This window comes from Bos indicus x Bos taurus, chromosome 5, assembly GCF_003369695.1.
Source record: "Bos indicus x Bos taurus breed Angus x Brahman F1 hybrid chromosome 5, Bos_hybrid_MaternalHap_v2.0, whole genome shotgun sequence".
NCBI classification, from domain to species: domain Eukaryota; kingdom Metazoa; phylum Chordata; class Mammalia; order Artiodactyla; family Bovidae; genus Bos; species Bos indicus x Bos taurus.
The window spans coordinates 92,235,775-92,261,490 of NC_040080.1; the positions used below are offsets into that span (position 1 = coordinate 92,235,775).

The 25,716-nt window shown below is 53.7% G+C and overlaps 2 protein-coding genes across 4 annotated transcripts in view; one reads left to right on the top strand and one right to left on the bottom strand.

The window, feature by feature from the left end:
- Nucleotides 1-23,952, bottom strand: part of FIGNL2 (fidgetin like 2) — a 30,555-nt gene extending 6,603 nt beyond the window's left edge. The window contains exon 1 of one of the 3 annotated variants that reach the window (XM_027542921.1): nt 23,743-23,952. The gene's annotated coding sequence lies outside the window, so the exon portion shown is untranslated. Of the gene's footprint in view, nt 1-11,423; nt 17,310-19,386; nt 19,498-23,742 lie in introns of those variants that run through there. The other 2 variants (XM_027542922.1, XM_027542923.1) reach the window with 2 other exon arrangements.
- The window catches only part of LOC113893156 (extensin-like), a 31,298-nt gene continuing 28,657 nt past the window's right edge, over nt 23,076-25,716 (top strand). Inside the window, exon 1 of the mRNA XM_027542924.1 lies at nt 23,076-23,766. Within this exon, the coding sequence (XP_027398725.1) occupies nt 23,109-23,766 (658 nt within the window). The 5' untranslated portion in view covers nt 23,076-23,108. The remainder of the gene's footprint in view (nt 23,767-25,716) is intronic.

Genomic DNA, 25,716 nt, shown 5'->3' on the forward strand with positions numbered 1-25,716 from the left:
ATAGATAGTAGAGCTTTAAAAGAGGTTTTTTGTTTTGGCTGCACTGCACAGCATGTGGGATCTTAGTTCCCCAATCAGGGATCCAGCCCACATCCCTTGCATTGGAAGCGCCCAGTCTTAACCACTGGACCACCAGGGATGTCCCAAAAGGGGAATTCTTAAGAGTTGTTTCACCTCCATCTGAGAGGTGCTCCTGGCCACCAGTGGCAAGAGAGCGAGCAGAGACAGCAGAACTGAGGGGGAGGTGTTAGGAAGGCATGTGCGCAGCTCCTGCTGAGGGGCCTCCAGAGAATGGAGGCTTTACCTGATGTCAAAGGAGATAATTTCCTGGGACATCAGAAATTTCAAGCGGTTCCTGTTGCAGGGTCATATGTGGTGACATCAGAATTGTACAGATTGTGCTACGACATGGGCCCAGAACCTGTTTTATGTTGTTGTTGTTGTTTTGTTCATTATTATGTATGCTTTGGCTCCTTAACATAGAGAAAAGAGAGAGCACTCTCCCTGAACTTGTTAACTGGGCATGCTGGAAGGAAAGGTGGTCCCTCCCAGGACAGACACAGACACAGCAAAGAAGATTCTGGGTCTGGGCTTGTTCACATGCATTTCCTTCACCTGCCAGATCTGCTGCTCCTCCTCACTGGCATCATGGGGTATCTTCCCAGCCCCTCTCACCAGCTCCTGCCCTGGCTGGCAGTGGTCTTCACTCAGGTCTGCACTCTCCAGACCGTGGTCTACACTGAATCTCTCCCACCTCAGCCCTTGTGGACTCCAGAAACCCACTACCTCTGGCCCTCTAAACCTGTCCTGCCAGTTCCACACCGGTCTATCTCATCTGCTCTGCACTCAGCCCGTTCTGAGGTTTCCCAGCCCCTGCAGCTCATCCTACCCACTTGATCTCTACCCTCAATCTGCTCAGACACAGGCCTGCTCCCAGGCAGTTCCCTTCCATTGTAGCTGGGGGCACGTCTCCATCACCTCGGGCCTTCTGTTTTCACATTTATCTATATCTGCATCCATTTTAGAGACTAGGAGGCCTGAGAGGTCTCTCAAGCTCAGCTCAACCTCTCCAGCCTAGGCTGGGACCTTGCTCCATTAATTAACTGTCCTTCCCCACTACCATGCCCTGGCTCTGCCCCCACAGCAAGCTTAATTTTTTCCCAGCTTCAAAAAAACTTCCTTGACCCTAAGCCCTCCACTGACTACCAGCCCATCTCTCTTGTCCTCCTCCTCCATTCTTCCCTGAAGCATCACCATCTACCTGCATGATACTATCTGCAGTGAGAGCAGCCAGAGCATGCTGTCTCCCTGTCCCAGCCCTCAGGCCAATTACAGCCCTCTCCTCACAGAGATGCGGGGGCCTTTCTGTTGTCTGCTTCCCACGGGAGCAGGAGGGATCTTCCCTGAAGAGGCACCCCACCTCCTCCCCAGGTTCATAGGGCATACTCCAGTCCCTGTATCAGCTGAGCTAGACATTAAGACACGCCCCAGGGACTTGAGGGAAAATGTGGGTTTCAAATCAGAGAACTGGATTTGAAATGAGGCTCTGACCCTTACAGTGTTAGGCTGGGCCGACTGCCGGATGTCACTGAAGCTCAATTTCTCCATCTGTTAAAAAACAGCATAACATTTGCCCTGCACAGTGACTATGAGGATTTAAAAAGATAAATATGGATTTCTCTGATGGGCCAGTGATTAAAGAATCTGCCTAGCAATGCAGGGGACAAGGGTTCGATCCCTGGTCAGGGAACTAAGATCCCACATCCCTTAGGGCAACTAAGCCCACACAGTGCAACTACTGAGCCCAACCACCACAGCTGGAGAGCCCAGATCTGACGTGGCCAAATAAATACAGAATCCTGAGTCAGGTACAAAGTAGTATGATAAATATTACAGTTAGAAACCTGAGCAGTGGCCCAACCTTGCTGAGTGAATCTGAACAAGTCACTTCCCCTTGAGGTTGGGGGAATGTGGAGAATGCTCTGTGAGGGAGGTTCCTTCCAGCTCTAATATACAGACTGGTCCTTATGCTGCTTCCCCAGTGGGGGAGAGCCAGCCCCCACTGCTTTATGCACTATCTGGCATAGCCCTCATAAGAGCCTCATGAGAAATACTATTGTCTCAATCCCCATTTGGCAGGTGAAGCGACTGAGGTACAGAGAGACTGATACATCCTAAGGTCACCCGGCTTGTACCAAGGGGAGCAGGATTCAGACCCCAGCAGTGTAAGTACAGACCCCAGGCCCGTACTTCTTGGTTGCACTGGCTCCCTGGTCCAGTCCTTGGTACTCACAGCCAAAGAAGAGCCTGAGGCCGTGACACGGCCCAGCCTCCAAGGCCCATTACCTTGGCCCTATGGAAACATTTCTGTGTTTGCCCGGAAATGTGGCTACACCTCAAAGAGCTGCATGTTTACACTTCAAACCTGCAATCTTCTCCTGGGGGAGCCCCAGTCACCAGTGCCCCCACAGGCAGGAGAATGTGCATCCTCTCACTGCAAAGCAGCCCAAGGAGAGCTGTCCTTTCCCAGCACACTCGTCATCTGATAAGCATCCACACCCCTAGGCTGTGCAGACAGTTCCTTATTTGAGTCTTCTGCCTTCACTGGGGGTGGCTGGGGCTCTGTGGAGAAAATGTCACTTCAGCTTTTTGTCTGTGGACCCTTGAAGGCTGAAACTCTGCGCGACTCCACACAGAGTCCAGTCCTAACTCATCAGTTCAGTTCAGTCACTCAGTCGTGTCTAACTTTGCAACCCCATGAATCGCAGCACGCCAGGCCTCCCTGTCCATCACAAACTCCCAGAGTTCACTCAAACTCACGTCCATCAAGTCAGTGATGCCATCCAGCCATCTCATCATCTGTCGTCCCCTTCTCCTGCCCCCAGTCCCTCCCAGCATCAGAGTCTTTTCCAAGGAGTCAACTCGTCGCATGAGGTGGCCAAAGTACTGGAGTTTCAGCTTCAGCATCATTGCCTCCAAAGAAATCCCAGGGCTGATCTCCTTCAGAATGGACTGGTTGGATCTCCTTGCAGTCCAAGGGACTCTCAAGAGTCTTCTCCAACACCACAGTTCAAAAGCATCAATTCTTTAGCGCTCAGCCTTCTTCACAGTCCAACTCTCACATCCATACATGACCACAGGGAAAACCATAGCCTTGACTAGACAGACCTTTGTTGGCAAAGTAATGTCTCTGCTTTTCAATATGCTATCTAGGCTGGTCATAACTTATCTTACAAGGAGTAAGCGTCTTTTAATTTCATGGCTGCAGTCACCATCTGCAGTGATTTTGGGGCCCAAAAAAATAAAGTCTGACACTGTTTCCACTCTTTACCCATCTATTTCCCATGAAGTGATGGGACCGAATGCCATGATCTTCGTTTTCTGAATGTTGAGCTTTAAGCCAACTTTTTCACTCTCCTCTTTCACTTTCATCAAGAGGCTTTTTAGTTCCTCTTCACTTTCTGCCATAAGGGTGGTGTCATCTGCATATCTGAGGTTATTGATATTTCTCCCGGCAATCTTGATTCCAGCTTGTGCTCCTTCCAGCTCAGCGTTTCTCATGTACTCTGCATATAAGTTAAATAAGCAGGGTGACAATATACAGCCTTGATGTACTTCTTTTCCTATTTGGAACCAGTCTGTTGTTCCATGTCCAGTTCTAACTGTTGCTTCCTGACCTGCATACAGGTTTCTCAAAAGGCAGGTCAGGTGGTCTGGTATTCCCATCTCTTTCAGAATTTTCCACAGTTTATTGTGATCCACACAGTCAAAGGCTTTGGCATATCAATAAAGCAGAAATAGATGTTTTTCTGGAACTCTCTTGCTTTTTCAATGATCCAGTGGATGTTGGCAATTTGAACTCTGGTTCCTCTGCCTTTTCTAAAACCAGCTTGAACATCTGGAAGTTCACGGTTCACGTATTGCTGAAGCCTGGCTTGGAGAATTTTGAGCATTACTTTACTAGCGTGTGAGATGAGTGCAATTGTGCGGTAGTTTGAGCCTTCATTGGCATTGCCTTTCTTTGGGATTGGAATGAAAACTGACCTTTTCCAGTCCTGTGGCCACTGCTGAGTTTTCCAGATTTGCTGGCATATTGAGTGCAGCACTTTCACAGCATCATCTTTCAGGATTTGAAATAGCTCAACTAGAATTCCATCACCTCCACTAGCTTTGCTCATAGTGATGCTTTCTAAGGCCCACTTCACATTCTAGAATGTCTGGCTCTAGGTGAGTGATCACACCATCGTGATTATCTGCGTCATGAAGATCTTTTTTGTACAGTTCTTCTGTGTATTCTTGCCACCTCTTCTTAATATCTTCTGCTTCTGTTAGGTCCATACCGTTTCTGTCCTTTATCGAGCCCATCTTTGCATGAAATGTTTCCTTGGTATCTCTAATTTTCTTGAAGAGATCTCTAGTCTTTCCCATTCTGTTATTTTCCTCTACTTCTTTCCATTGATCACTGAGGAAGGCTTTCTTATCTCTTCTTGCTATTCTTTGGAACTCTGCATTCAGATGCTTATATCTTTCCTTTTCTCCTTTGCTTTTCGCTTCTCTTCTTTTCACAGCTATTTGTAAGGCCTCCCCAGACATAGGTGACCAATAAATAGTAACAGAAAGGATTGCTGGATGAAAGAGGAGGAAAGAATTCTATAAACCCTCCCCTCATTTGCAAGAAGTCTTCCAGGATCAAAGAGGGAGTGTCTGGGCCTTTACAAATGGCCAAGGCACTCAGTGCACTGATCTCAGCCCTCATGGGCCTCTCCCATCCCTGTGGACCAGGCCAAGGACACTGCATCAGGCCTGACACAGGTTGTGGTAGTGTGATTTACAATAAGAAATACATATTTAGGGTTTCCCTGGTGGCTCAGTGGTAAAGAATCCACCTGCCAATCAGGGATTGACACGGGTTCAGTCCCTGATCCGGGGGGTCCCACATGCTGCAGAGCACCGAGGCCTGCTTGTCGCAACTATTGGGCCTGTGCTCTGGAACCCTCGAGCCACAACTACTGAGCTTGCGTGCTGCAGCAACTGAAACCTGCAAGCTCTAGGGCCTGTGCTCTGCAACAAGAGAAGCCTCCACAGTGAGAGGCCTGTGCATTGCAGCTGGAAGGCGGCCCCTGCTCACTGGACTAGAGAACAGCCCATGCAACAGTAAAGACCCAGCAGAGCCAAAAATAAATACTTTTTGAAAAGAAATATATATTTAGTCTTCATCCACTCCTCCTGGCTCACAGCTCTCCAAACCCTTGGAATTTCCTAAGCATAAGCGTGACAGGAGCATCCTTCATAATAATATTTGGTCTCTTGTCCTCAGTTCCTGAAATAGCTTCAGAGCAATAAAAATGAAATGAGTGTCTTGTTATTTATAAAAGCCCCCTTCAACCACACTTGAGTTTATATTAATGAGGGTTTTTGGAAAGCTCCTAGGAAACCTAAGGATGAAGGCTGATGGCAAGAGGAACTAGCCATGATTAGAGGGTTGGACCCTTCAGCCCCCAACACAGACACACTACCCCCCCACCTCCTGGGAAAAGGAGAGGGGCTGGAGGTTGAGCTCAATCACCAGTGGCCAATGGTTTAGTCACTAGATGGGGTTGGGAGAACTTCTGGGGAGGAGTGGTTGGGTGGCCGCTGGGAGAGGGCATAGAGGCTCTGGGCATCTTCCCACATGCCCGCCCTGTACATCTCTTCCATCTGGCTGCTTCTGACTTAAGCTGATAATCTAGTAAGTAAACTGGTTTCATGAGATCTGTGAGCCATTCTAGCAAATTCATCAATCCGAGAAGAGGGTCATAGGAACCTCTGATTTATGCCCATCAGTCAGAAGCACAGGTAACAGTCTGGATGTGTGACTGGCGCCTGAAGGGGGCAGTTTTGTGGGGCCCCCCTTACCCCTTGGGATCTGCCGCTACCACAAGGCCAGTTGTGTCAGGACTGAGTTAAATGTGTGGGACACCCTGCTGCTGTCCCAGAACGGGCTGGTGTGTGGAAAACCCTCACATCTGGTGTCAGAAGGGGAGCACCAAGGTAGAGGTGTGTAAGAGAAAGGGGCACCTGCAGGAGGAGTGTGTTTCTCCCTCACACAGGCCTCAAACGCTCCTCCGCCCCCACTGTGGCCTCAAGAGGCAGCAGATACCCTGAGCGGCCCCTGTGTGACCACTGGCAAGACACCTAACCTCGCCAAGCCTCACTTTTCTTCAGCTGTCAAGTGAGACCGTATAGATGGTAGACAGCAAACTTTCTCTCGCCAGGAACTTTTATACAGGCTGAGATGGAAGGGACGCCAATACACCCCTCCAGCTCCCTCAGAAGACCTGTAACACCCCTTCTCTTCGGTTCAGAGTTCCCTCAGCCACGGGGCTGGGGGCAGGGCCGGAAGGAGGGGCAGCTGTGCTGGGGCTCCAGGCGTGTGAGGACAAGGGCCTGTGTGGATGTCGCCTTCCTGGGCCAGCTCCTCGTGCTCCATTACCTCAGCCTGGGACAAAGGGGCTGGAGTGGAGAATCCTATTGTTGGGCCTCGTATGGAAATCTCATTAATCTACTCGCCACGGCTCCCACAGGCCTTTTGTCCTGGCTTTTTGTCTCCTGCTCACAACTGGTGCCCTGGGTGGTGGTGGTTGGGGGGGTGAGGGGGGTGTAATGGTTCTCTAGCTGCCGGCAGAGCTTGAAAGGGACTGTTTCCCCATCCACTGGGCCCTGACCCACCTTGTGCCAACCCCGTTACTGCAAGAGGAGAGGACAGGGAGGACACGCAGGGGACTCTGGAGGACAGGACGGGTTGCCTGCCTCGGCTCTTGTGCCCACCTCAGGAAGCTGTTCCCCAAGTCTGGTCAGAGTGCAGCCTCAGCACAGCTGGGCCCCCAGCACCCTGCCTTGGACACAAGGTAGGGCTCAAGAAGTGCTTAGGGGATGAACCAAAGGAGGCCTGAAAGGCAGCTACAGAACTCTGCGGCCCAGGGGCTGGAGCCCGTTTTCTGCAGGTTCACTGTCTTGCTCGCATCCAGCCAGAAAACACCTCCACATATTAATACCCTCAGAGTGCTGGCCACTGAGCAGCAGCTGTCAGAGGGGCAAAATGGATCGGACTGTGACCCTTCCTCGTGATTCTATCATCTAACAGGGAAGATAAGGTGAGCATGATCATGTCCATAGAAAGGAAGAGAAAAGAAAAGGAAGAAGGAAAGAAAGATGGATGAAGAGAAAGGAAAAGGAAGAAGGAAAGAAGGGAAGGAAGAGAAAGAAAGAAGGGGAGGGATTTCCCAGTAGTTAAGACTCTGCTTTCAATGCAGCGGGTGTGCGTTCCATCCCTTTTGGGGAACTAAGATCCCACATGCCCCAGGGTCAAAAAACCAAAACATAAAACAGAAACAATACTGTAACAAATTCAGTAAAGACTTTAAAAGTAGTTCACATACCAAAAAAAAAAAAAACAAAAAAAAAAAACCTTAAAAAGAAAGAGAGGGAAAAGCAAGAAAGAAAAGAATCAATTCTGGAAGCAGTGGAGCCTATTTTTGGCGGTGGCAGGGGATCAGCAGCACCTAAAATGGGTCTCTGCAGGCAGAGAGCACTGGGGTGTGTCCTCGGCCGCTGGGCTGAGCAGGGAGTGCCAGCACGTCCCTGTCATCGCTTGCCGCAAACACCCCACCCACTGTGCTGTCGCTCAGTCGTGTCCAACTCTTTGTAACCGCATGGACTGTAGCCCCCCAGGGTCCTCTGTCCATGGGATTCTCCAGGCCAAGAACACTGGAGTGGGTAGCCATGCCCTCCTCCAGGGGATCTTCCCAACCCAGGCATCAAACCCAGGTCTCCCACACTGTAGGCCGAGCCACCAGGGAAGCCCAACACCCCACCCAAGAAAATATAAAACTGAGTCCCAGGGTTTGGTCCCACTTGCCCAAACTCAGAAAGAGGGCCTCCTCCTTCTGGCCATTGGTTTCTACCCCCACAGGCTGTGGGAAGGCAAGGATATCAGTTGAGGAGCAGATCCCAGGGGAGCGGGAGTCCAGTCAGCAGATTTGAACACTCTCTTCCCAGTCCCCAAATTTGCTTCTTGGCTGGAGAATGGTGGAGAACTTGAAGCTGGGAAAGGGAGACAGGACGGCCTAGGGAGATGAGGAAGGGGATGCATGCCAGGAGGTCGCAATGGTTGGAGCCAAAAGAAACCTGGAAAACAGCCCTGCTTGCTCATTCTGGCCTACATTGCCTTGCTTACCCAAGGCCACCCACTGGAAAGCCTCCCTCTGCCAACCATCACTTTTCCATCTTTCAGGGCCTACGGCAGTCCCTTCCTCTTTGATGCATCCTCCTTGGCCACTCCAGTCCTAACTGACCCCTTGCCTTTTGGGGGAGCCAGAGAAAGTCCCTCCTGGCAACAAGAACAGAGATTGTTCTTCCTCTTGCTCCTGGATCCCATCCCTTTTCAAAGCTTGGACTGGGTTCCCTCCAGTCTCCCCTCTTCTGCGTGATCAATCTCCCCCTTTACCGCTCACCCTCTTCAGCCCACAAACAGGCTGCTCCTTCTCCCATCTCGGGGTCAAGGGAGCTCAAAAGAATCACTTGATCCTCTTCCAACTACATCCTATTGCTCTCTGCTTGCTTTCTACCAAAATAAAAAACAATTTAAAAGATACCTATACTACAATTTCTGATTCCTCCCTTCCCATTCTTACTTGAACCCCTTCCAACCAGTTTTCATACCCAGCACTCCAGCTGCCTGCGTGCGTGTTGTTAAATCTGACAGTCTGAGGGCCAGTCCTCAGCTCAGCGGCACTGGACTTAGCTGATCACCCTTCCTTCCTGAAGTTTCTTCACTGGGTGCCCCACCCCGTCTCCTCCTTTATTTCTTTCATGCCCTCCTTTCACCCCCTCCCTTTTGAGCCTTGCTGAGCCCAAGGTTGTCTTGGATCCTTCTCTCCACATTAATTTCTTGGAGACCCCATCCAGGCTCATGGCCTTGACCACTGGCTCCAGCCTAGTTTTCCCTCACACACACCCTACTGGCATAGTCAAACTTCTCTCTGACCCTCCCACTTAAATGGGCACAACTGATATGTCCCAATCAAACTTCTGAGTTTCTCACTCCCTCACCCCAAGTCTTCCCCATCTCAGGAAATGGCAGCCTCATCGTTTCTAAGTGCTCAGGTCAGAAACTGTGGGGCTGTCTCTAACCCCTCTCTTTCACACCTCAGACCAGCAAATCAGACTGGCCCTGGCTTCCAAATCTCTCCAAACCACAACTACCTCTCACCCAGAGGATGGCAGCAGCCTGCCATCTCCCCTCCCACGCCCACCCTTGTCCCCCACTCTCCAGTCTCAACACGCAGCCACAGGACCTTTGAAAACATGTCTGAGCATGTCATTCTTCCACCTGGAAACTTCCAGAGTCTCCTACGTCACAGAGAGTAAAAGTCAGAGTCCTTCCAGTGGCCAACCTCATCCTTCCCATCCTCTTCCCTTCACCTCCAGTCCTCCCCTCCTGCCACTGTCCCTGGGGCCTCCCCTCCAAACACAGTGGCTTCCTCACTGCTCCCTCCACACTGGCTTTGCTCATACTCAGAGGCCCTGGCCTTGCTGCGCTTGGTGCTCTCGATACTATTTCCCCAGATCTCCACACGACTCACCCTCCCTCACTCCAGGCCTCTGCTTAGCTGTCATCACAGCAGACCCAGACCCCCCAACTTGATGTTCTCTGTAGTACTCATCATAATCTGACCTACTTGTTGCTTTATCGTCTTTTACCCACTGGAAAGTTGCATGAAAGCAGGTACTTGGCTTTGTTCACTTCATTTCCCAAGAACCTAGGTCACTGCCAAGCACACAGTAAGTTCTTAATAGACTCTGTATAGTGGATGAACGGATGCCTGGATGGATAAATGCCTAGATAAATGAATGAATGGATGCCTGGATGAATAGATGGATGGATGGGTAGATGGATGGATGGATGGATAAATGAATGGATGGATGGATAAATGACCAAAGAGGCTTAAAAGTACCTCTGTGTCCAAATAAAGAAAAAAAATCCAGGTGACTAAATTTGAGCTCACACCAGCTATTCAGAGTAGCAAGAGGCAAAGCCAGGGAACTTATTCAGGAGCAGACAGGGGAATTTGTGTCTGTGAAAACCAGAGAAAATACCCAGCCCTGATCTGACTGGAGCTGAAGGGCACTCAGCCCAGCCCCCAGGGACCCCACCTGGCTTTTCCCCCCCCAAAAAAAATCTTCCTCCTTCTCTCTTTCCCCAGCCAGGCCTCTGAGAGGGGACAAAAGGGGCAATGGAATTCCCATCAAAGGCCACCGGACACATGGTAAAGAGATCAGGGCCCTTGGGATCCTGCTTCCTTGAGGTAGTAAGGCCTCCCCGCCAGTCTGGCTCCTCTCTGGGATGGGGCTGGCTGGGGTGGGGGGGGTGTGCTCTGGCCCTGGACTCCTCATATGTCAAATGCCAAACAGCAGGAGGCCAGCCAAGTGGCCCCCATCTGGGTTGTGTGTGTGCACATGCGCTGGGGGGAGGGGAGAGTGCAGAAATCCCTGCCTGTGTCCGCGGTCAGGGCCACAGACAAGCTATGACCATCTGTTGTGATCTTGAGAGGCCAGGCCAGGGGCCCAGCACCCTTGAGGGTAAACCTTCCCTCTCTACCAGCCTTTTAGTGTTTGCAAAGAATTTTTAATAACTGCCATTCAGTTTTATCCTCACAGCTTCCCTGCTAGATAGGCGCATTCTCCCCATTTTACAGAGGACAAAATGAAGGCTCAGAGAAGGGGGAGTGATTCTCCAAGGTCACAACAACTAGTAAGCAGGGAAGCTGGGACTCTCAGTCCATGCTGCCAGCCCCTTCCTCTCCCAGCCTTGGCCAAGGTGTCTGGGCACCAAACACATGGCTAGGCTCTGAGGCACAACCCCCAGCCTGCTCCCCACTCCCTCTTCCAGGAAGCCTTCTAGGACTGACACCCCCAAGGAAGTTCTAAGATGCCTCAAAGTCTAGAGCTCTAGAAGCCACTCCTTTCTATTTCTGGGCTGTTGGTCTGTCCCTGGGTACTGGGCCCTCTCATTGGCCAGGACCTCCTAAGGGTCATTCAGCTACCCACAGGAGCACATGATCCGCCCTGGGGTTGAGATCTCTGACAGACTGGGGAGAGGGCACTGCACACTGGGAAGAACCCTGCCTAAGGTCCACACAGGCAGGAAGGGCTCTGCACCCAGGAGCCTGGCTTCCATCTCTGAACACAGCCTCTAATCCTGTGCAGTCCACATCACAGCCGTTAGCCATGGGGAACTATTTAAATGTAAATTCATTAAAATATATTAATTAAATGAAATCATTTATTCTTACTATTATTTAAAAATTAAAATATATTATTAAAATGAAATGCAATTAAAAATTCAGTTCCTCAATAGTGCTCACCACACCCCAAGCACTCACTAGTCACATGGGGTGGTGGTACCCGCGAGCGTCCAGAAAGTTCCTCGGGACAGCACTGCTTTCATCCCAGCCAGGATCGGTTCTGCAGCTGGGGGGCTTCCCGCGATAGCTGGAGCCTCCGCCGGCTTCTCTTGAACTTGAATGGAGTCTCATTTCTTAGGGTCTCCAGGTAAGACATCCCTAGGACTTGGGACTCTGTTGCTCAGGACTCCAGCCTCCCCAGGAGCCAGGGAGGAAGGGCAGACAACTGACCAGACCAAGCACTCCTCGCCAGCCCAGCCTGTCCCGCCTGCCACCGGGAGAGGAGGGGCGGGCTGAGGAGGAGGAGAGGACGGAAGGACAGGGCAGTCTGTCATCTGGCCCTTCGGGCTGTGCCTCCTTCCCTCCCCCATCAGCGGCTCGACACCCATCCCCCTCCCCCACCATCCTCATCCTCATCAAATGCCATGGACAGATGGGGGCTGTCAGGGGAAAACCTGACCACAGGGAAAGCACTCTCCAGTGGCAACAGAGTCGGGGGGTCACAGCTGTGTCCCCCAAGGCCTGGTTAGTCCTTCAGGCCCGGCTTGTGTCAGCAGTGAGGGGAAGGGGGGATACTTAGGAATCCTAGGGGGAGATTTAGGGATCTGTAGATGCTAATTATTTGAGCACACACAACCCGTTAAAAACGCAGTCCATCTTGTGGTCACTCATCCATCCACCCACTCAGTGCACACTGAGTAAGTCCCACCACGTCAAGATGTAATAAGAGGATGTAAAGACAGACAGGTGGGCTCCCTAACCAGCTTGACCAGGTAGGCATGTGGCTTGTTCTGGACTTAATCCTTGTTGCAGGTTAGATGAAGATCCTTTGTCTCTGCCCAGTGGTCTGAGCAGGATGGACACCCCTCAAACCCCTCCCCTCAAACAGGCGCACAGCAAGCATGTGTGAGTGCACACACACGCACACACACACACATACACACATTCCCAGCTGCTGCCATGAACCTCCCTCCCATGGTCTCTCTGGCCAATCACGGCACTGAAGGGTAAGTCCCACTGTCCAGCGACCCCCAGGGAGTGTATTAGCACATTTGAACCGCTCAACCTGCAATGACAAAGCCTGGGGCTTTGGGAGGAGACACAGCAGGAGGGGATGGGGCCTGTGGGGAGCTGTCCTCCGTCCTCTCCCAGGGGAAAGCTCAGGACTAAATTAAGCATTCTGGGGCACAGAGGAATTTGGGGGCCCCAGCTCCAGCAGTGAATAAGCGATCCATAAAATCCCAATTTACACACTCACTGATCAAACAGCCCATCTACTCCCCTAGAAGGTTGGGCATGGCTCCCAGGCTTGCCTCACTCCTGCAGAAGGTCCTGGGGTGCAGGACCAGAGACACGGGGGCAGCCAGTGCTTTATCTGAGTAGCAGACTGAGTCCTACTCCCAGCTCCAATGAAGGGCATCTGTCCCCAGGGCTTGGGGACCACCCTGTACTCCCTGGGATCTGGCTGCCTTTGGGGGAGCTCCTCAGGTCTGCCCTCCATGAATGACAGCTCTTTTTCTCTCCTGAGCAGCCCCGGGGCCACTGGGGCTGATTTCAGCCTCATCACAGAGCTGCTGATCGCTTTTCCAGCTCTACTCTGCTGCCCGCCCCTTTCTTTGCGACAGCGCCTCCATCATGTTTTCTCTTACCCTCCTGACGGCTGGAGCTGCCGGGAGATGCTCAGAGCCCTTTCCTTCCAGCCACAAAATCTCACCCCTTCCCCGGGCTGGGAGATATCCAGAAACATGGGGCAGGGGACACTGGTTTCCTGTCCCCAGTTCATCTCCCTGGAGACACCAGGTAGGGAGAACTGGCCCAGTTATCACCCTTGCCCATTCCTCTAAAGAAAACCCAGAGTGTCTCTACCTGCCTCAATTTTGTTTGCTTCACTTAGGCTGCCTGAAACTTCAGCAACAGAAAATCGTTCTGGTTAATAGGCATCCTCTTTTAAACCACCTACAGCTCTGGGAGGTTCCAGGGTATCAGTTGCTCGCCCCTCAGTGAAGGTCAGCAAAGCCGATGGGCTTCTTCCCAGGTCTGTGTGAGGCACCGTATTGAGCAAATAGAGTTTTCATGGAGGCCAAAGAAAGCGAATCTTTGGGGCTGTTAACTGCTTTAAGGACAGCACAGTCCACCCCACCACATGCCCTTCTCACTACTTGAGATGCTCTGGAGCAGGTTAAGGTGGACTTCAACTCCTGGGCCCTGGGGCAGGACAGAAAGGGAAGGAGGGCCCACCCTATGTATGTGTTTTCCAGGGCTGGAGGGTCAGGCTGTTATCTTCCAGAGGTCATTGCATCCTGGGCCATGGTCTTGGTCTTCATGATGTCATTGAGTACCCCCAACAGACTGCTAGGAGGGGATTATGGTGCAAGCCCCCTGGACAGCAGAACACACTCCTTCCCTTCCTTCTCCTTTTCTCACCGTCACTGGCTGCTTCCAGGGACCCTCAAATGCATCCTGGTCTCACTAGTGACTTGAGTTATTCAGGTATCTGGAGTGACCTGGGACTAGGGGAGGTCTCTGAGCCCAGGAGTCCATCTGTAAGTCACAGTCTCACCTCCTTCAGGGCTCAGATGATGGGGGGAGTGGGTCAGCCTCTGAGATGGGGGGTAGGGGTCTAAACCTCTGTTTCCTCCACTGTGAAACAGAGGACCCAGCATGTCCCAGCATGACCCAGGCCGGTGTGAAGGCAATGGAAGAAGAGTTGTGCTTCCAAGACCACCTGGAAGAGGGCCAGGGATGGGGGCGACACAGCAGGCGCTCCTCGGACTTGGATCCCAAGGGGGCTGGCCAAGTACTTCCACCTGGAAAAGGCGGGGTTGGGGAGGACCTCTGGCAGCAAAAGGAGTGGAACAAGGGGCCCCTTGGAGAGAAGTGCAGCCTCCCAGCTGGGCCCCTCACCGGGGGCGCGGCTACAGCCCTGCGGTGTGAGGCCCCTGGCTCCCCACTCTCGGTGTGACTGTGGGGGCGGGGGACTGAGTCCCAGACCAGAGCTTCCCTGGATGTCCTAGCCTCACCCCTGGCCCTGCTGCCCTGTGTCCTGGGGCACCTCTCACCTGCTCCTCCTCTGCCAATAAAGAGGGGAGCCCAAAGGCCCTGCTGTCTCTTCTGCCCTTTGTGCTACTTAGAAACTGCCTAGATAAGCCACATGCCCCTTCAGGTCCCTCTTGAGAGCCCTCCATGCCAGACCCAACTTCATCCTGAGCCATACTTTTCTTGTCCCTAGGCAGGCCTCTTGACCAGTTTTCAGTCATAGGCCCCTTGTGCAGCCTAGTAAACCCATGACCTATTCTCAAAATTACTTGTCAATGCATAAGATAAAAATACACAGAGAAAAAAAGGTTTAACTACGTATGGTGACATATGTTAGCTAGACTTACTGTGGTGACCATTTCTTCATATACACACACATCAAATCATTATGCTGTATACTTGAAACTAATACAGTGATCTATGTCGATTACACCTCAATTTTTAAAAAATGATACATGGGACTACTTTGTCTACTATACCGTAATAAAGCTGTAGGGGGTAGAAATTTTAAAAACATGGAACTACAAAGGGAACTAATAACATTAGAATACAGCTCCATTTATGAACTTCTCAAGGATCGTGGACCACGGGTCTCAGCCCAGCAGACAAAGGCCCCCCTGTCAAACCCCACCTCCTCCCCACAGCCTGGTTTAGGATCCAAAGTTGACTTGAGTCAGTTTGGGTGGCACGTGACCTCCAAAAAGCTTAAGTTTAAAGTCTGGGTGACCCCACCTTTGGGGGCCCCATATATAGCCTCCCCACTCCTGCATAGGGGTCGGTGAGAGCAGATGCCCCCACCGCCTGGCCAGCAGTGGTAAGGGGGCAGGCCCAGGCAGCCCACCCTGGATTCCCCAGTGGCTGCCTCTGCCTGCTCCTTCTCCCTTCCCAGCCCTGGGGGAGCCAAGCTGAGTAACTCCAGCTATGCAGCCTGGCCGGTCTACCTGGGTGTGAGTGGGCAGGGCTGTCCTCAAGGGGGTGGCCCCGACACCTGCAGGGCCACAGGAACAGAGAGAGAAAGAAGAGTTGGGGTGGGGGGAATGGTGCTAGGCAAAGACCAGACAACCACGGCAACTCCTGTCTGTGCGTTTGAGATCCCAAGACAAGAGCCAAGCACTGCTGGAAGCACACTAGCTGCTGTAATCCTCACAACAATTCCCAGAGGAGGAAACTGAGGCACAGTTAATTTGTCAAGGTCACCAAGCTAGGACTTGGTGCCACTCTCCAGGGCAGTCTATCTGCAGAGGCTGCTCTGCCTCTCACTTGAGCAGCCGATGTTATTCTCATCTAACAGCTATGGAAACAGTATGTTGATTCCCACCACCCTCATCAGCCTCCCCTGCCCCTCTTTAGCCCCTCTTCCCTTGATCGCCCCCCCAGATTCAGCCACAAACCCACACTTTATCCATACTTTACTTTGGCACCAATAAGTCCTTGCAGGTCTGAAACCCCAGACCCTGGTTACAGCCCTAAGGAGAGGGATCAGAGAAGTAGGCAGCGAGCTGCAGCAGACCATGACTAGGGAATGGGGAGTGTTTACTTGGAGGGAGAGAGACTTCTGGGGATCAAATATTTCTGAATACCTAAGCCACCTCTGGGTGGCAGCTCTGTGCAGCCCCTCCCCTCCTGTCCCCCTTCCCACCATCCTCAAATGAGTTGAATTTGCCATGAAAGATTTGGGGCTTAATGTTAGCTGTCTGATAACATGTGGATTCTCTAAAAGTGATGAGCTCACCATCAGTAGAGGCATTCAACATGAGAGATTGTCTATTGGGAGGGGCACTTCCGGGCAGGTTGATGGGCTCCTTTGCAGTTTTTCTGGGTCATCCCCACTTAGATGTCTAATAGACACTGCAAACCTAGCAAGTCCAAAAACTGAACTCCTGGCCACCCTACCCCTATAAGACAGTTTCTACTCTCCCAACAAGGGGTTCAGGCCCCGAGACTCTGGCCTGAAGAGGGCTACAGTGTGGAAGACAGAGATGGGAGAACGGCCATCACACATAAGACAAAGTCCACTTCGAGAAGGAGCCCCTTCCTAGAGGGATGAGTGTCATTGGCCACCAATGGCTATTGTCCCTCTGAGGAGATGGATGGGAGGGGTGATACCCCTGATGGCCAGAGTTCCCTGGAGCCCCTCTGCCCTGACAGAAACCTTTGGGCAGACCGGGTTGGTGTGGAAGAACATGATGAGGTGGGGAGGTGTCATTTTTCAGTATAACCCAAATCTCACTAGTTTCTTTCCCCTGCTGGCCTGAAAGAACAACAAACACCTCAGACTCTCAAGCATCCAAGAGCCCAGTAGGCCAGCCAGCAGCAGGTGGACTCTCCCAGTTTCTTGCTGCTGCTGCTGCTAAGTCACTTCAGCTGTATCCGAGTCTGTGCAACCCCATAGACGGCAGCCCACCAGCCTCCACCATCCCTGGGATTCTCCAGGCAAGAACACTGGAATGGGTTGCCATTTTAATTCTCACTAAATTAGTACCTCTGTCACCTATGAAAGGCCCCCCTGGAGAAAAGAAGTCTCTCTGGGAGTCTGCTGATGATGCAAGGCCCTGCCGTGAAGGAACTGGTCTCTTGCCCAAGTCTCCCCTCAGCCCATCCTGAGGCCCATCCGCTGCTCCCAGCTCAACCACGCTCCCTTCTATGTGGGGAAAACCAGGAGCATGGCTCTCAAAGCTCAGCCTGTCCTTTGGCCTGTCCACTGGTCCCTGACTGTCTTGTCACCTCCTTGAAAGTGGGATCACGTTAAAAATAGAGCTCACTGGAGGAAAGACTGAGTGAGTGAGTGACAGTCACTCAGTCGTGTCCAACTCTTTGCAACCCCATAGACCGACCGTAGCCCACCAGGCTCCTCTGTCCGTGGAATTCTCCAGGCAAGAATACTGGAGTGGGTTAACATTCCCTTCTCCAGGGGATCTTCCTGACCCAGGGATCAAACATGAGTCTCCCACATTGCAGGCAGATTCTTTACCATCTGAGCCACCAGAGAAGTCTTGGATGAATGGCTACCCAGATAAAGTATTCAGGCCTGGCTCAGGGCCCTGCAGAGTGCATGGTGAGTGTGGCCGGGCTTCATGCAGAGGCCTGCAGCAAAGCGAACAGGGTCAGGGCTGCCTGCAGACGTGCTCTGCTCCTCCCAGGCCACACAGGAAGCGGAGGAGAGCTCTGGGAGATTTGAGGCATGATAGCCCCACTCAGGTGCACGGCGAGTGTGTGTGGAGTCTCAGGGGCCCAGGAATCCTGGCCCTGGCTGGGCACCCTTGGGAGCCTGGCTGATACACACCCAGGACCTGGCACAGTGCCAGGACCCAGCAGGTGTTTGACACAGGTTTGTTAAAGTAAAATGTAGTCTCTTTGTCATATCTTCCCTTCCATCTGCGATTGATTAATCCCAGCACCGGGCTGGGGTCAGGTGGCCTGGGTCTCCCAGACAGCGAGGGGAGCTGAAGGGACTCCAGAGGTAGCAGCCAAGCTGCTTCTCCTCTCACCCACTCCTGAGCCCCCTACTGCCTGGACTCAGCTTTGGAGAGAACTTCAAAGATGGCCAGGGCAAGCCCTGCCCTGGGCCAGAACTTTCACATACATGTCCTCTCTTTCTCCTTCCTCCTACGCTGGGAGGAGTTTCCCTGCATGGGTTCCGAGTCACTGAAAAGGTCACCAGAGGTAAGCATGTACTTCAGAGGCAAAGAGCACACTATGTGAAACCAAGGCCTCTATTACCTACAAACTCACTCACCAGTGTTCTTATTCCCCTTCTGCAAATGAAGATGTTGAGACACAGAGTATGTGACTTGTCCAGGCAATTAGACCTGTTTAGTGGCAGGGTTTGGTCAAAGCTATAGTTTTGCCAATAGCCACGTATGAATGTGAGACTTGGGCCATAAAGAAGGCTGAGCACCGAAGAATTGATGCTTTTGAACTGTGCTGTTGGAGAAGACTCTTGAGGGTCCTTTGGACAGCAAGGAGATCAAACCAGTCAATCCTAAGGGAAATCAGTCCTGAATATTCACTGGAAGGACTGATGCTGAAGCTCAAACTTCAATACTCTGGTCACCCGAAGAACTGACTCATTGGGAAAGACGCTGATGCTGGCAAAGACTGAAGGCAGGAGGAGAAGGGGACGACAGAGGATGAGATAGTTGGATGGCATCACTAACTTGATGGACATGAGTTTGAGCAAGCTCTGGGAGCCGGTGATGGACGGGGAAGCCTGGCGTGCCGCAGCCCATGGGGTCGCAAAGAGTTGGACACGACTGGCAGGATCACTGCAGCCCAGGGGTTGGGTTCTTGGGTGGGAGGCAAGAATGATCATCAGAAATTGGGGATGGAGCCTATGGAGGCTGGATTGAAGCCACTGACTAATGTGCCCATTCACTGAGAACTGTCCACCCCACCACCAGTCCCCAAGGTGAACTGCAAAGGCTGACTGCCCATGCCTCCTCAGTACTAAAGGAAAAGAGAGCAAGGCACCTGGGTGGCTCCATTGCAGTCCCTTCTTGACTGGCTCAAGCAGGAAAATGTCAACATCAGTAGTAATCAAAGACAGTCCCAACCCATGATGGTTTGACTTAAAACTTTTTGACTTTACAATGCTGTGATATTCATCCAGTAGAAACTATACTTTGAATTGTGGATGTTGATATTTTCCCAGATTAGTAATACACAGTAGGATCCTCTCCTGTGATGCCAGACAATGGCAATGAGGTGCAGCTCCCAGTCATTCATGCCATCTCAAGTGTAAACAAGTGATACACTCACAACCATTTTGCACCCATTAAGCCATTCTGTTTTTCACTTTCAGTACAGTCTTCAATAACTAACATGAGATACTGAACACTATAATAAAATACGTTTTGTGTTAGATGATTTTGCCCAACTTTAGGCTAACGTAAGTATTCCTGATCACCTGTAAGGTAGGCGAGGCTAAGCCATGATGTTCAGTAGGTTGTGCTGTGCTGTGCTGTGCTGTCGCTCAGTCGTGTCCAACTCTTCGAGACATCATGGACTGTAGCCCACTAAGCTCCTCTGTCCATGGGATTCTCCAGGCAAGGAGGGTTGTCATGCCCTCCTCCAAGGGATCTTCCAAACCCAGGGACTGAATCCAGGTCTCCCATGTTGCAGGTGGATTCTTTACCATCTGAGCTACCAGGGAAGCCTGTTCAGTAGGTTAGGTGTATTAAATGTGTTTTTGACCTAAAAATATTTTCAACTTACGATGCATTTATCAGGACATAACCCTATCATAAGTCAAGGAAGATCTGTATAACCCTGAGCACTGCATTTCTGACCAGACCCTCACAGGCCCATAGCTCCTGCCTCATTTAACTGTCACAAAAATGCTTATGAGGAGGGTGCCATAATTAGTTGCAATTCACAGATGAGATATAGAATAAGAGATATACACATAAGTTCTATGTGTTAGCTATGATTCATCAAGACACTTAAGAGAATGCTCAGAGAAGAGCTAGACTCTCCTGTCACTCATCCTTGGGATGAGTGGGTTCTGAAACAAAATAACCCCTGGACCTCCTCACTCCAGGTGACACACTCAGAGATGAGATGACTGGCCCATAGCCTGACCCAGGCAGGGTGAACCTTTTCCACTCAAAGGTGGGCCCAACAGTTCTATCCGATACCCCTGGTCTCTTGGCTCATCCTGTCCTCCTGCCATGGAGAAAGCACAGAGTGAAGAGCAAGAATGCTGGGCTCTAGGCCTCACTCTGCTCTCAGCCCTTCAGGGGCGTCTGGACTAGGGCAAGGGGTTCTTGAGGCACAGACCCCAAGGGGCTCAGGGGGTCCAAGAGCCTTTAAAGCAGAATGCAAAGTCTGGTGTCAATTGATAAAAGTGGATTTTTCTGGGGATGGCTTTTGTTGGTCCTTCTAAGGGGGTCTGTAAATCAAAAAAAGTTGTGAACCCAGGCCTGGTTGGGGTGGGGCCTGGTAATCTTGAAGATCCCTTCCATTCCTTCTTGGGCTATATGCATTTAAACAGAAACTCCACTCCTCTTTCAAGGCTAACTCAGCAGCCACTCTTGAATTTCTTGATTCTTCGACTGAAACACAAGGTGGGGACCCACACAGTCTGGCAGGGTCTCTCCTGCCTTCATCTTCCTTGCTAGCCTGCCAGCTCCCAAAAGGGAGCAGGGCCAGCCCAGGGCGAGATGGCAGAACACACCAGCATACCCCATGGTCAGTCCTGTGGGGCCTACTGAGCCCACAGCCTCTGTTCACTGGAAAGCAGAAGCTCTTGGTGTTCTGGACCACAGGTGTATCTGAACTCAGGTCCACCCCTCTCCTCAGCAACCCTGGAACTTCACTGAGCCATGCTCCCATGGGGAAACTAGTTTTCATTAAATCGGGTAGAGGAGCCAGCCAAGTCAAGAAGTAAATTAAATAGAATGCACAGGGAGGGTAAGGGAGATCAGCTTGTCCCCTGCAATCCCTGGCTGACCAATGGCGGGGGAGGGGGAAGCTGGGTTCCTAAGGGTCCAGCAACTGCAGCAGTAGGAGCCGGGGGTGGAGAGTGGGGGCAGTTCTGGCCCAGATAATAAGCAATTGTTAATGTGATCCATATGGATCCTGACTGGCCTCTCTGTTTAACAGGATGATAATGGCAGAGAAAGAATGCTGGTCTGTGGGGAAAGCAAGGGGCAAAGTCCTCCCGGACTTGGGGGGTGGGGGAGGGTTAGCCAGGAGGAGGAGGAAGAGACCCACCCAGGGACCTCCACCCACCCAGGAGCACAGAGCTATTTGCCTGGAAGGCCATGGTTTGCAGGCTGCCCTGGCGAAAACCCTTTTATTCAACCAACAAATATTTATGGAGCACCTACAAAGTGCCAAGCCCAGTGGGGATGGGGTGCAGGGAAGTATACGCCCCACCCCTGGCCTCCTGGAGGCAAAGCCTAGTGCCAACACAGCCTCCGAGGCTGAAGGGAGGCACAGGTGCAGGGCTAGGAGAACATGCAGGGAGGAGTGAGTGCCTAGAGCTGCGGGCTCTGGGGGAGGCTACATGGGGGAAGTGTGGCATCCGAGTCGGGCCTTGAAGAATGAGGAGGCTGTGGAGAGACAGGGACAATGGGAAGGCATTTGGCTGAGGGAACAGCAAGAGCAAAGGCAGAGAGGCGTGAAATTGCGTGGAGAGTCTGAGGTCTCTGCAATAAAGCGGCAGCCCAGGCAGGGGAGGGGAGGGGATTTTTGCTCCATAAAAAGCTGCGGCCATGGATGACCGAGAGCAAGGCTCTGAGAACACTACACTCGGATCGGGGCCCTCTCCTGCCCCGTTCCAGGCGGAGCACTGGACTTGTCCACTCACCTCATTCTCAGCCCACCCCACCCTTACACCATGGCCAGAAAAGGGCCTACACCCCGCAGGCCCTCGGAGACCAAACTCATCCATGTGTCTCTCAGACCTCCTCATCCCCTGAGGAGATGGGGGTCCCCCTGAAAAGTGGAGGTCACTGGGCCTCCCCCAGGAGCCACTCCACTGTCCCCACAGAGCTAATTCCCTTTGGCCCAAGATAACTTTCCTCAAGAAGACATTACTGGGAGGGCACAAGGGTCGCTCCGTACAGCCGTGGTTGCTGCGGACTCCCAAGGAATCGAGTGGAAATAAATGAAATGGCGTTAAACATGGGAAAGGGGGATTTACGAGGCCTGTCACCCGGCGGAGCGAGGCCTGCAGGCAAGCCCCGCCCCTTTCTCGCCCACCCCAGGAAGTCCGCCCCGCCCCCTGCCCCGCGGCTCGGGCAGCCGCCGGGTACCCGCGCGCGCCTAGGTGCCGCCGCGCTCAACCTCGAGCCGCCCAGCGCGTCAGTCCTCCCCGCCTACGGAGCAGCGGAGGACGGTGTTTGCACCCGGCTAGGAGCTCCGGGAGGGGGGCTCTGAGGAACCCCAGCCCGGCCGTTCCCAGGAGGATGCACCGGGGTTCAGGTTGGACTCGGGGAGGGTCTGGGGCTCCCTGTGCACGGTCAGAGTTCACTGGACCACCGCACCACCTGGCCCACTCCAGCAACTCCTCAGGGAAGGCTCTGGGCCCCCAGACCGAAAAGTTCTCCCGCCCCGCCGCAGCCCAGAGTGGGGTTCGAACTGGCTCCCCATTCCTTGCTGCCAAACCGAGGGCTGGAGTCCGCTTAGCCTCTGCAGCCCTGGCGGACGACAACGCAAACATTCTTCCGTCCTCTATTCTCCTCCAAATTAGGTATCCATGGAGACAGGGCCTAGCAGCCTGACAGCCTCACGGCCTAATCCTGATTTAGTGACCGTCCCTTTAACAGCCCACCCACCCCTCCGCTCCGGGCTCCTGGCTGCCGCTGGGCGCAGGCTCCAGGCCGCTTACACTCGCCCCCGCGCAGACCCCTTCCCAGGCCTTCTCCGCCCAAGAGGCCACCGGGACGGGAGGGGCCCAAGGAGGAGGCCTACATTTCCTGCGCACCTACTGTGTGCCCAACCCTAGCGGAGGACCTTCTACAGAGCGGGGTCCTTAGTAAGGGAATCTCTGTTTAGATCAAGAGAGGGCTCTCGGAGTGGGGAAGTTTAAAGGGCTCTAGAGAGAGAGCCGGGAGCTTAGAGGGTCTCCCTAGCAGCCTGTAGCCCAGGGGTAAAGGTAAGTGCGGCTTCCCTGACTCGGAGATGGGGGCTTTGCTCTCCCGGGCCAGAAGAGAAGAAAGGCAGCGGGTGGGCGTGAGAGACGCAGGGCCCCAAGTGGCCTCAGTCTCCTGTCACTGCCCCGTCACGATGCTGGGGAATCTCCGGGCCTGGAACCCAGTCCCCACCCCCCTCCCTCACACACAGGGGCCGCTGGACAAAGACCTGACGGAGTGGGAGGGGCCTCGGGCCGGCCTTCGGGCTCCGGACACTGGATCCTTCTGGGACCCGAACCCGCAAATTCTGGGTCCCCACCCCTCAATCCCGCAGGCTCCCCCCAGAGCCTGCCGCTCGCTACTGCTGCAGCCTCCGCACCAAAGGGGGCGGCGAAGAGGGTGCCCGTCGGCGGCTGAGAGGAGTGCCCCTTCCCTGTCCGCCCCCTCCCCCCGGGAAGTGACCCTCAGATCCCACGCACCCGCCCGGGTCTCTCGCTGGCCTTGCCCTTCGACCCCCGCCTCGTCGAACCCCGCGACCCGCAGCCCCCGCCCTCTCCGGCCCTCGCACTGCCCCGCGCCCGCGGACAAAGCTCCGGACACCCCGACCGAACGGTCACCACCCCCTGACCTCGGCCCGCCCGCGCGCTCCCGTGCCTGCCCCCGCCAGGCCCGCGGCCTCGTACCTCGGCATCCCGGCCGGGTCCTAGGTGAGTGTGCGCGGCCTGAGGGGGCGTCCGGCCCCGGGGCCGGGGCGCGGGCCGGGGGCGACAGGCCGGGGCTGGGGGGCAGCGGCGCTCACCATCCTGGAGCCGCTACTGCTGCGGCTGCTGCGGCCGCCGCGGGCAGGAGCAGGACTGGGCAGTGGGGGTGGCCGGACAAGGGGCCGCCCCGGCTCCCCCCGCAGGCAGGACCCCCACCCCCACCCCCTCCTCCCCTCGCCCGCCCCCAGCGCCCTCCCTCGCAGGCCTTTGCTCCCCTCCCCTTTCCCTGCTCCTCCCCTCCCCTAGTGCCCCTCCCTTCCCCCAACTCCCGCCCCTTCCCCGGCCCTCTCCACCCCCGGCCACTTCCCCGCCCTCCCCTCCTCGCCCCCGCCCCGCCCCCATCTCCCCTAAGCTCGCCGGGCCCCTCCCCTCCACCAGCCCGGCCTGGCCCCGCCCCTCTCCTCCCCTAGCTCTAAAATAAATTAGCCACAGAGGGGGAAAAAAGAGCAAATGACCCTTGGTGTGGAGTGTCCTTGCGCCACTCTCAGGCCCGCCCCCGCCTCTCCTGGGCCGCTGGAGCGGGAAGTTGGGGTGGGGTGGAGGCCGGGCCGGGTGGGGAGCGGTCCCCGAAGGGGGAGGCCGGGACAGAGCAGTAGGGCGGCCGAGCGTGTCCGCCGGGTGTGAGCGGCTTCCTGGGTCGAAGGGCAAAGGGGAAAACAGCAGGCCCGGCCCGCCCCGTCCGCTAGCTGCCTTCGACCCCCACTGCCTGGACTGCCTCGGCCTCTCGGCCAAAGCCTGGTGGACTCACTCTTTCATTCCCACCCTCCTACCTGCCCCAGGTGAACTGTTGGCTTTGCCAGCCCGGATGCACAGAGTGGGTGGCATACACGCAGCTCAGCAAGTCCACTGCTCTGCGCGGACTCCAAGTGGGGTGGGTTCGGGGGGGAAGACCGAGAGCCCAGGAGGTGGGCAATGGAGGGTGGGATGTGATGTCTAAACTGTGAGCTTCACTGGAGGGCTTTCCCCAGAAGACGGCAGCCACACTGAGCCAAGCAGGATGAATCCCGCACCTGTGATCTGCTTAAGAGTTGTCCAAAGGCGTTCATTGATGAGTGCATTCATTCAAACATTGCGAGCGTCCACTCTGTGCCGGCAACACCTAGCGTCCCACTGGCACATCCTTCTCCCGGGGCAGCAGCTCCAAGGATAGAATTCTGGCAGACACAGTGACTCCAGGCTTCAGCAGCGATCCAGACAGGAAAGGAAACCTGCAGACCCAGCAGCCCGCAGAACCCACTTTGCCCCAGGAGGTTCTAGGAGAGAGATCCAAGCTTAGGTTGGAAATTCCAGATACATTTCCTCCTTTAGGAGATGCTGAGCACCTCGGGTCCCAAGATCGCCTGTGCTCCCACGCAAGGGCAGTGCTGCGGGTCGTGTCTTCTGAGATGTTTTTGTTTCTTTCCAGCGCTGCTCACCCTCTCTGACTGAGCACTAGCTGGACAAGGTCAGCTGCCCGGTAGTGCTCTGTCTTCAGTGTTTTGTAGAATTCTAAACTCTCCCCTTCCCTTCTGCTAGTGGTGGTTCCTCTGGGGTCTCACCAGCCCTCTCTGGTAGCTCTGGGTTTTGATCTCCCAGAGTTAAGTACCCTTAAGGGAAACCAGGAGGCTCCTATATTTTTCCCAACCCACAGAAGAAAGCAAGACTAGAACCCAGGCAGTTTCTGGAATTCATCAAAATCAGGATCTTCTCGGACCCCAGAACTCTCTCTTCCTCTCTATTCTACATCCCTAGGACCACACCTTGGCACAGGGTCAGAATGGTGGGGCATTTGAAAACTCTGGCTTCAAAATCGGAAAGGCAGAAGAAATGGAGCCATAGCTGCTGTAGGAAAACTGAACCCCAAGTTGAAGGGACAATCCCGAGACAACAGAGGGAGAAGGAATTTGTTGAGAATTT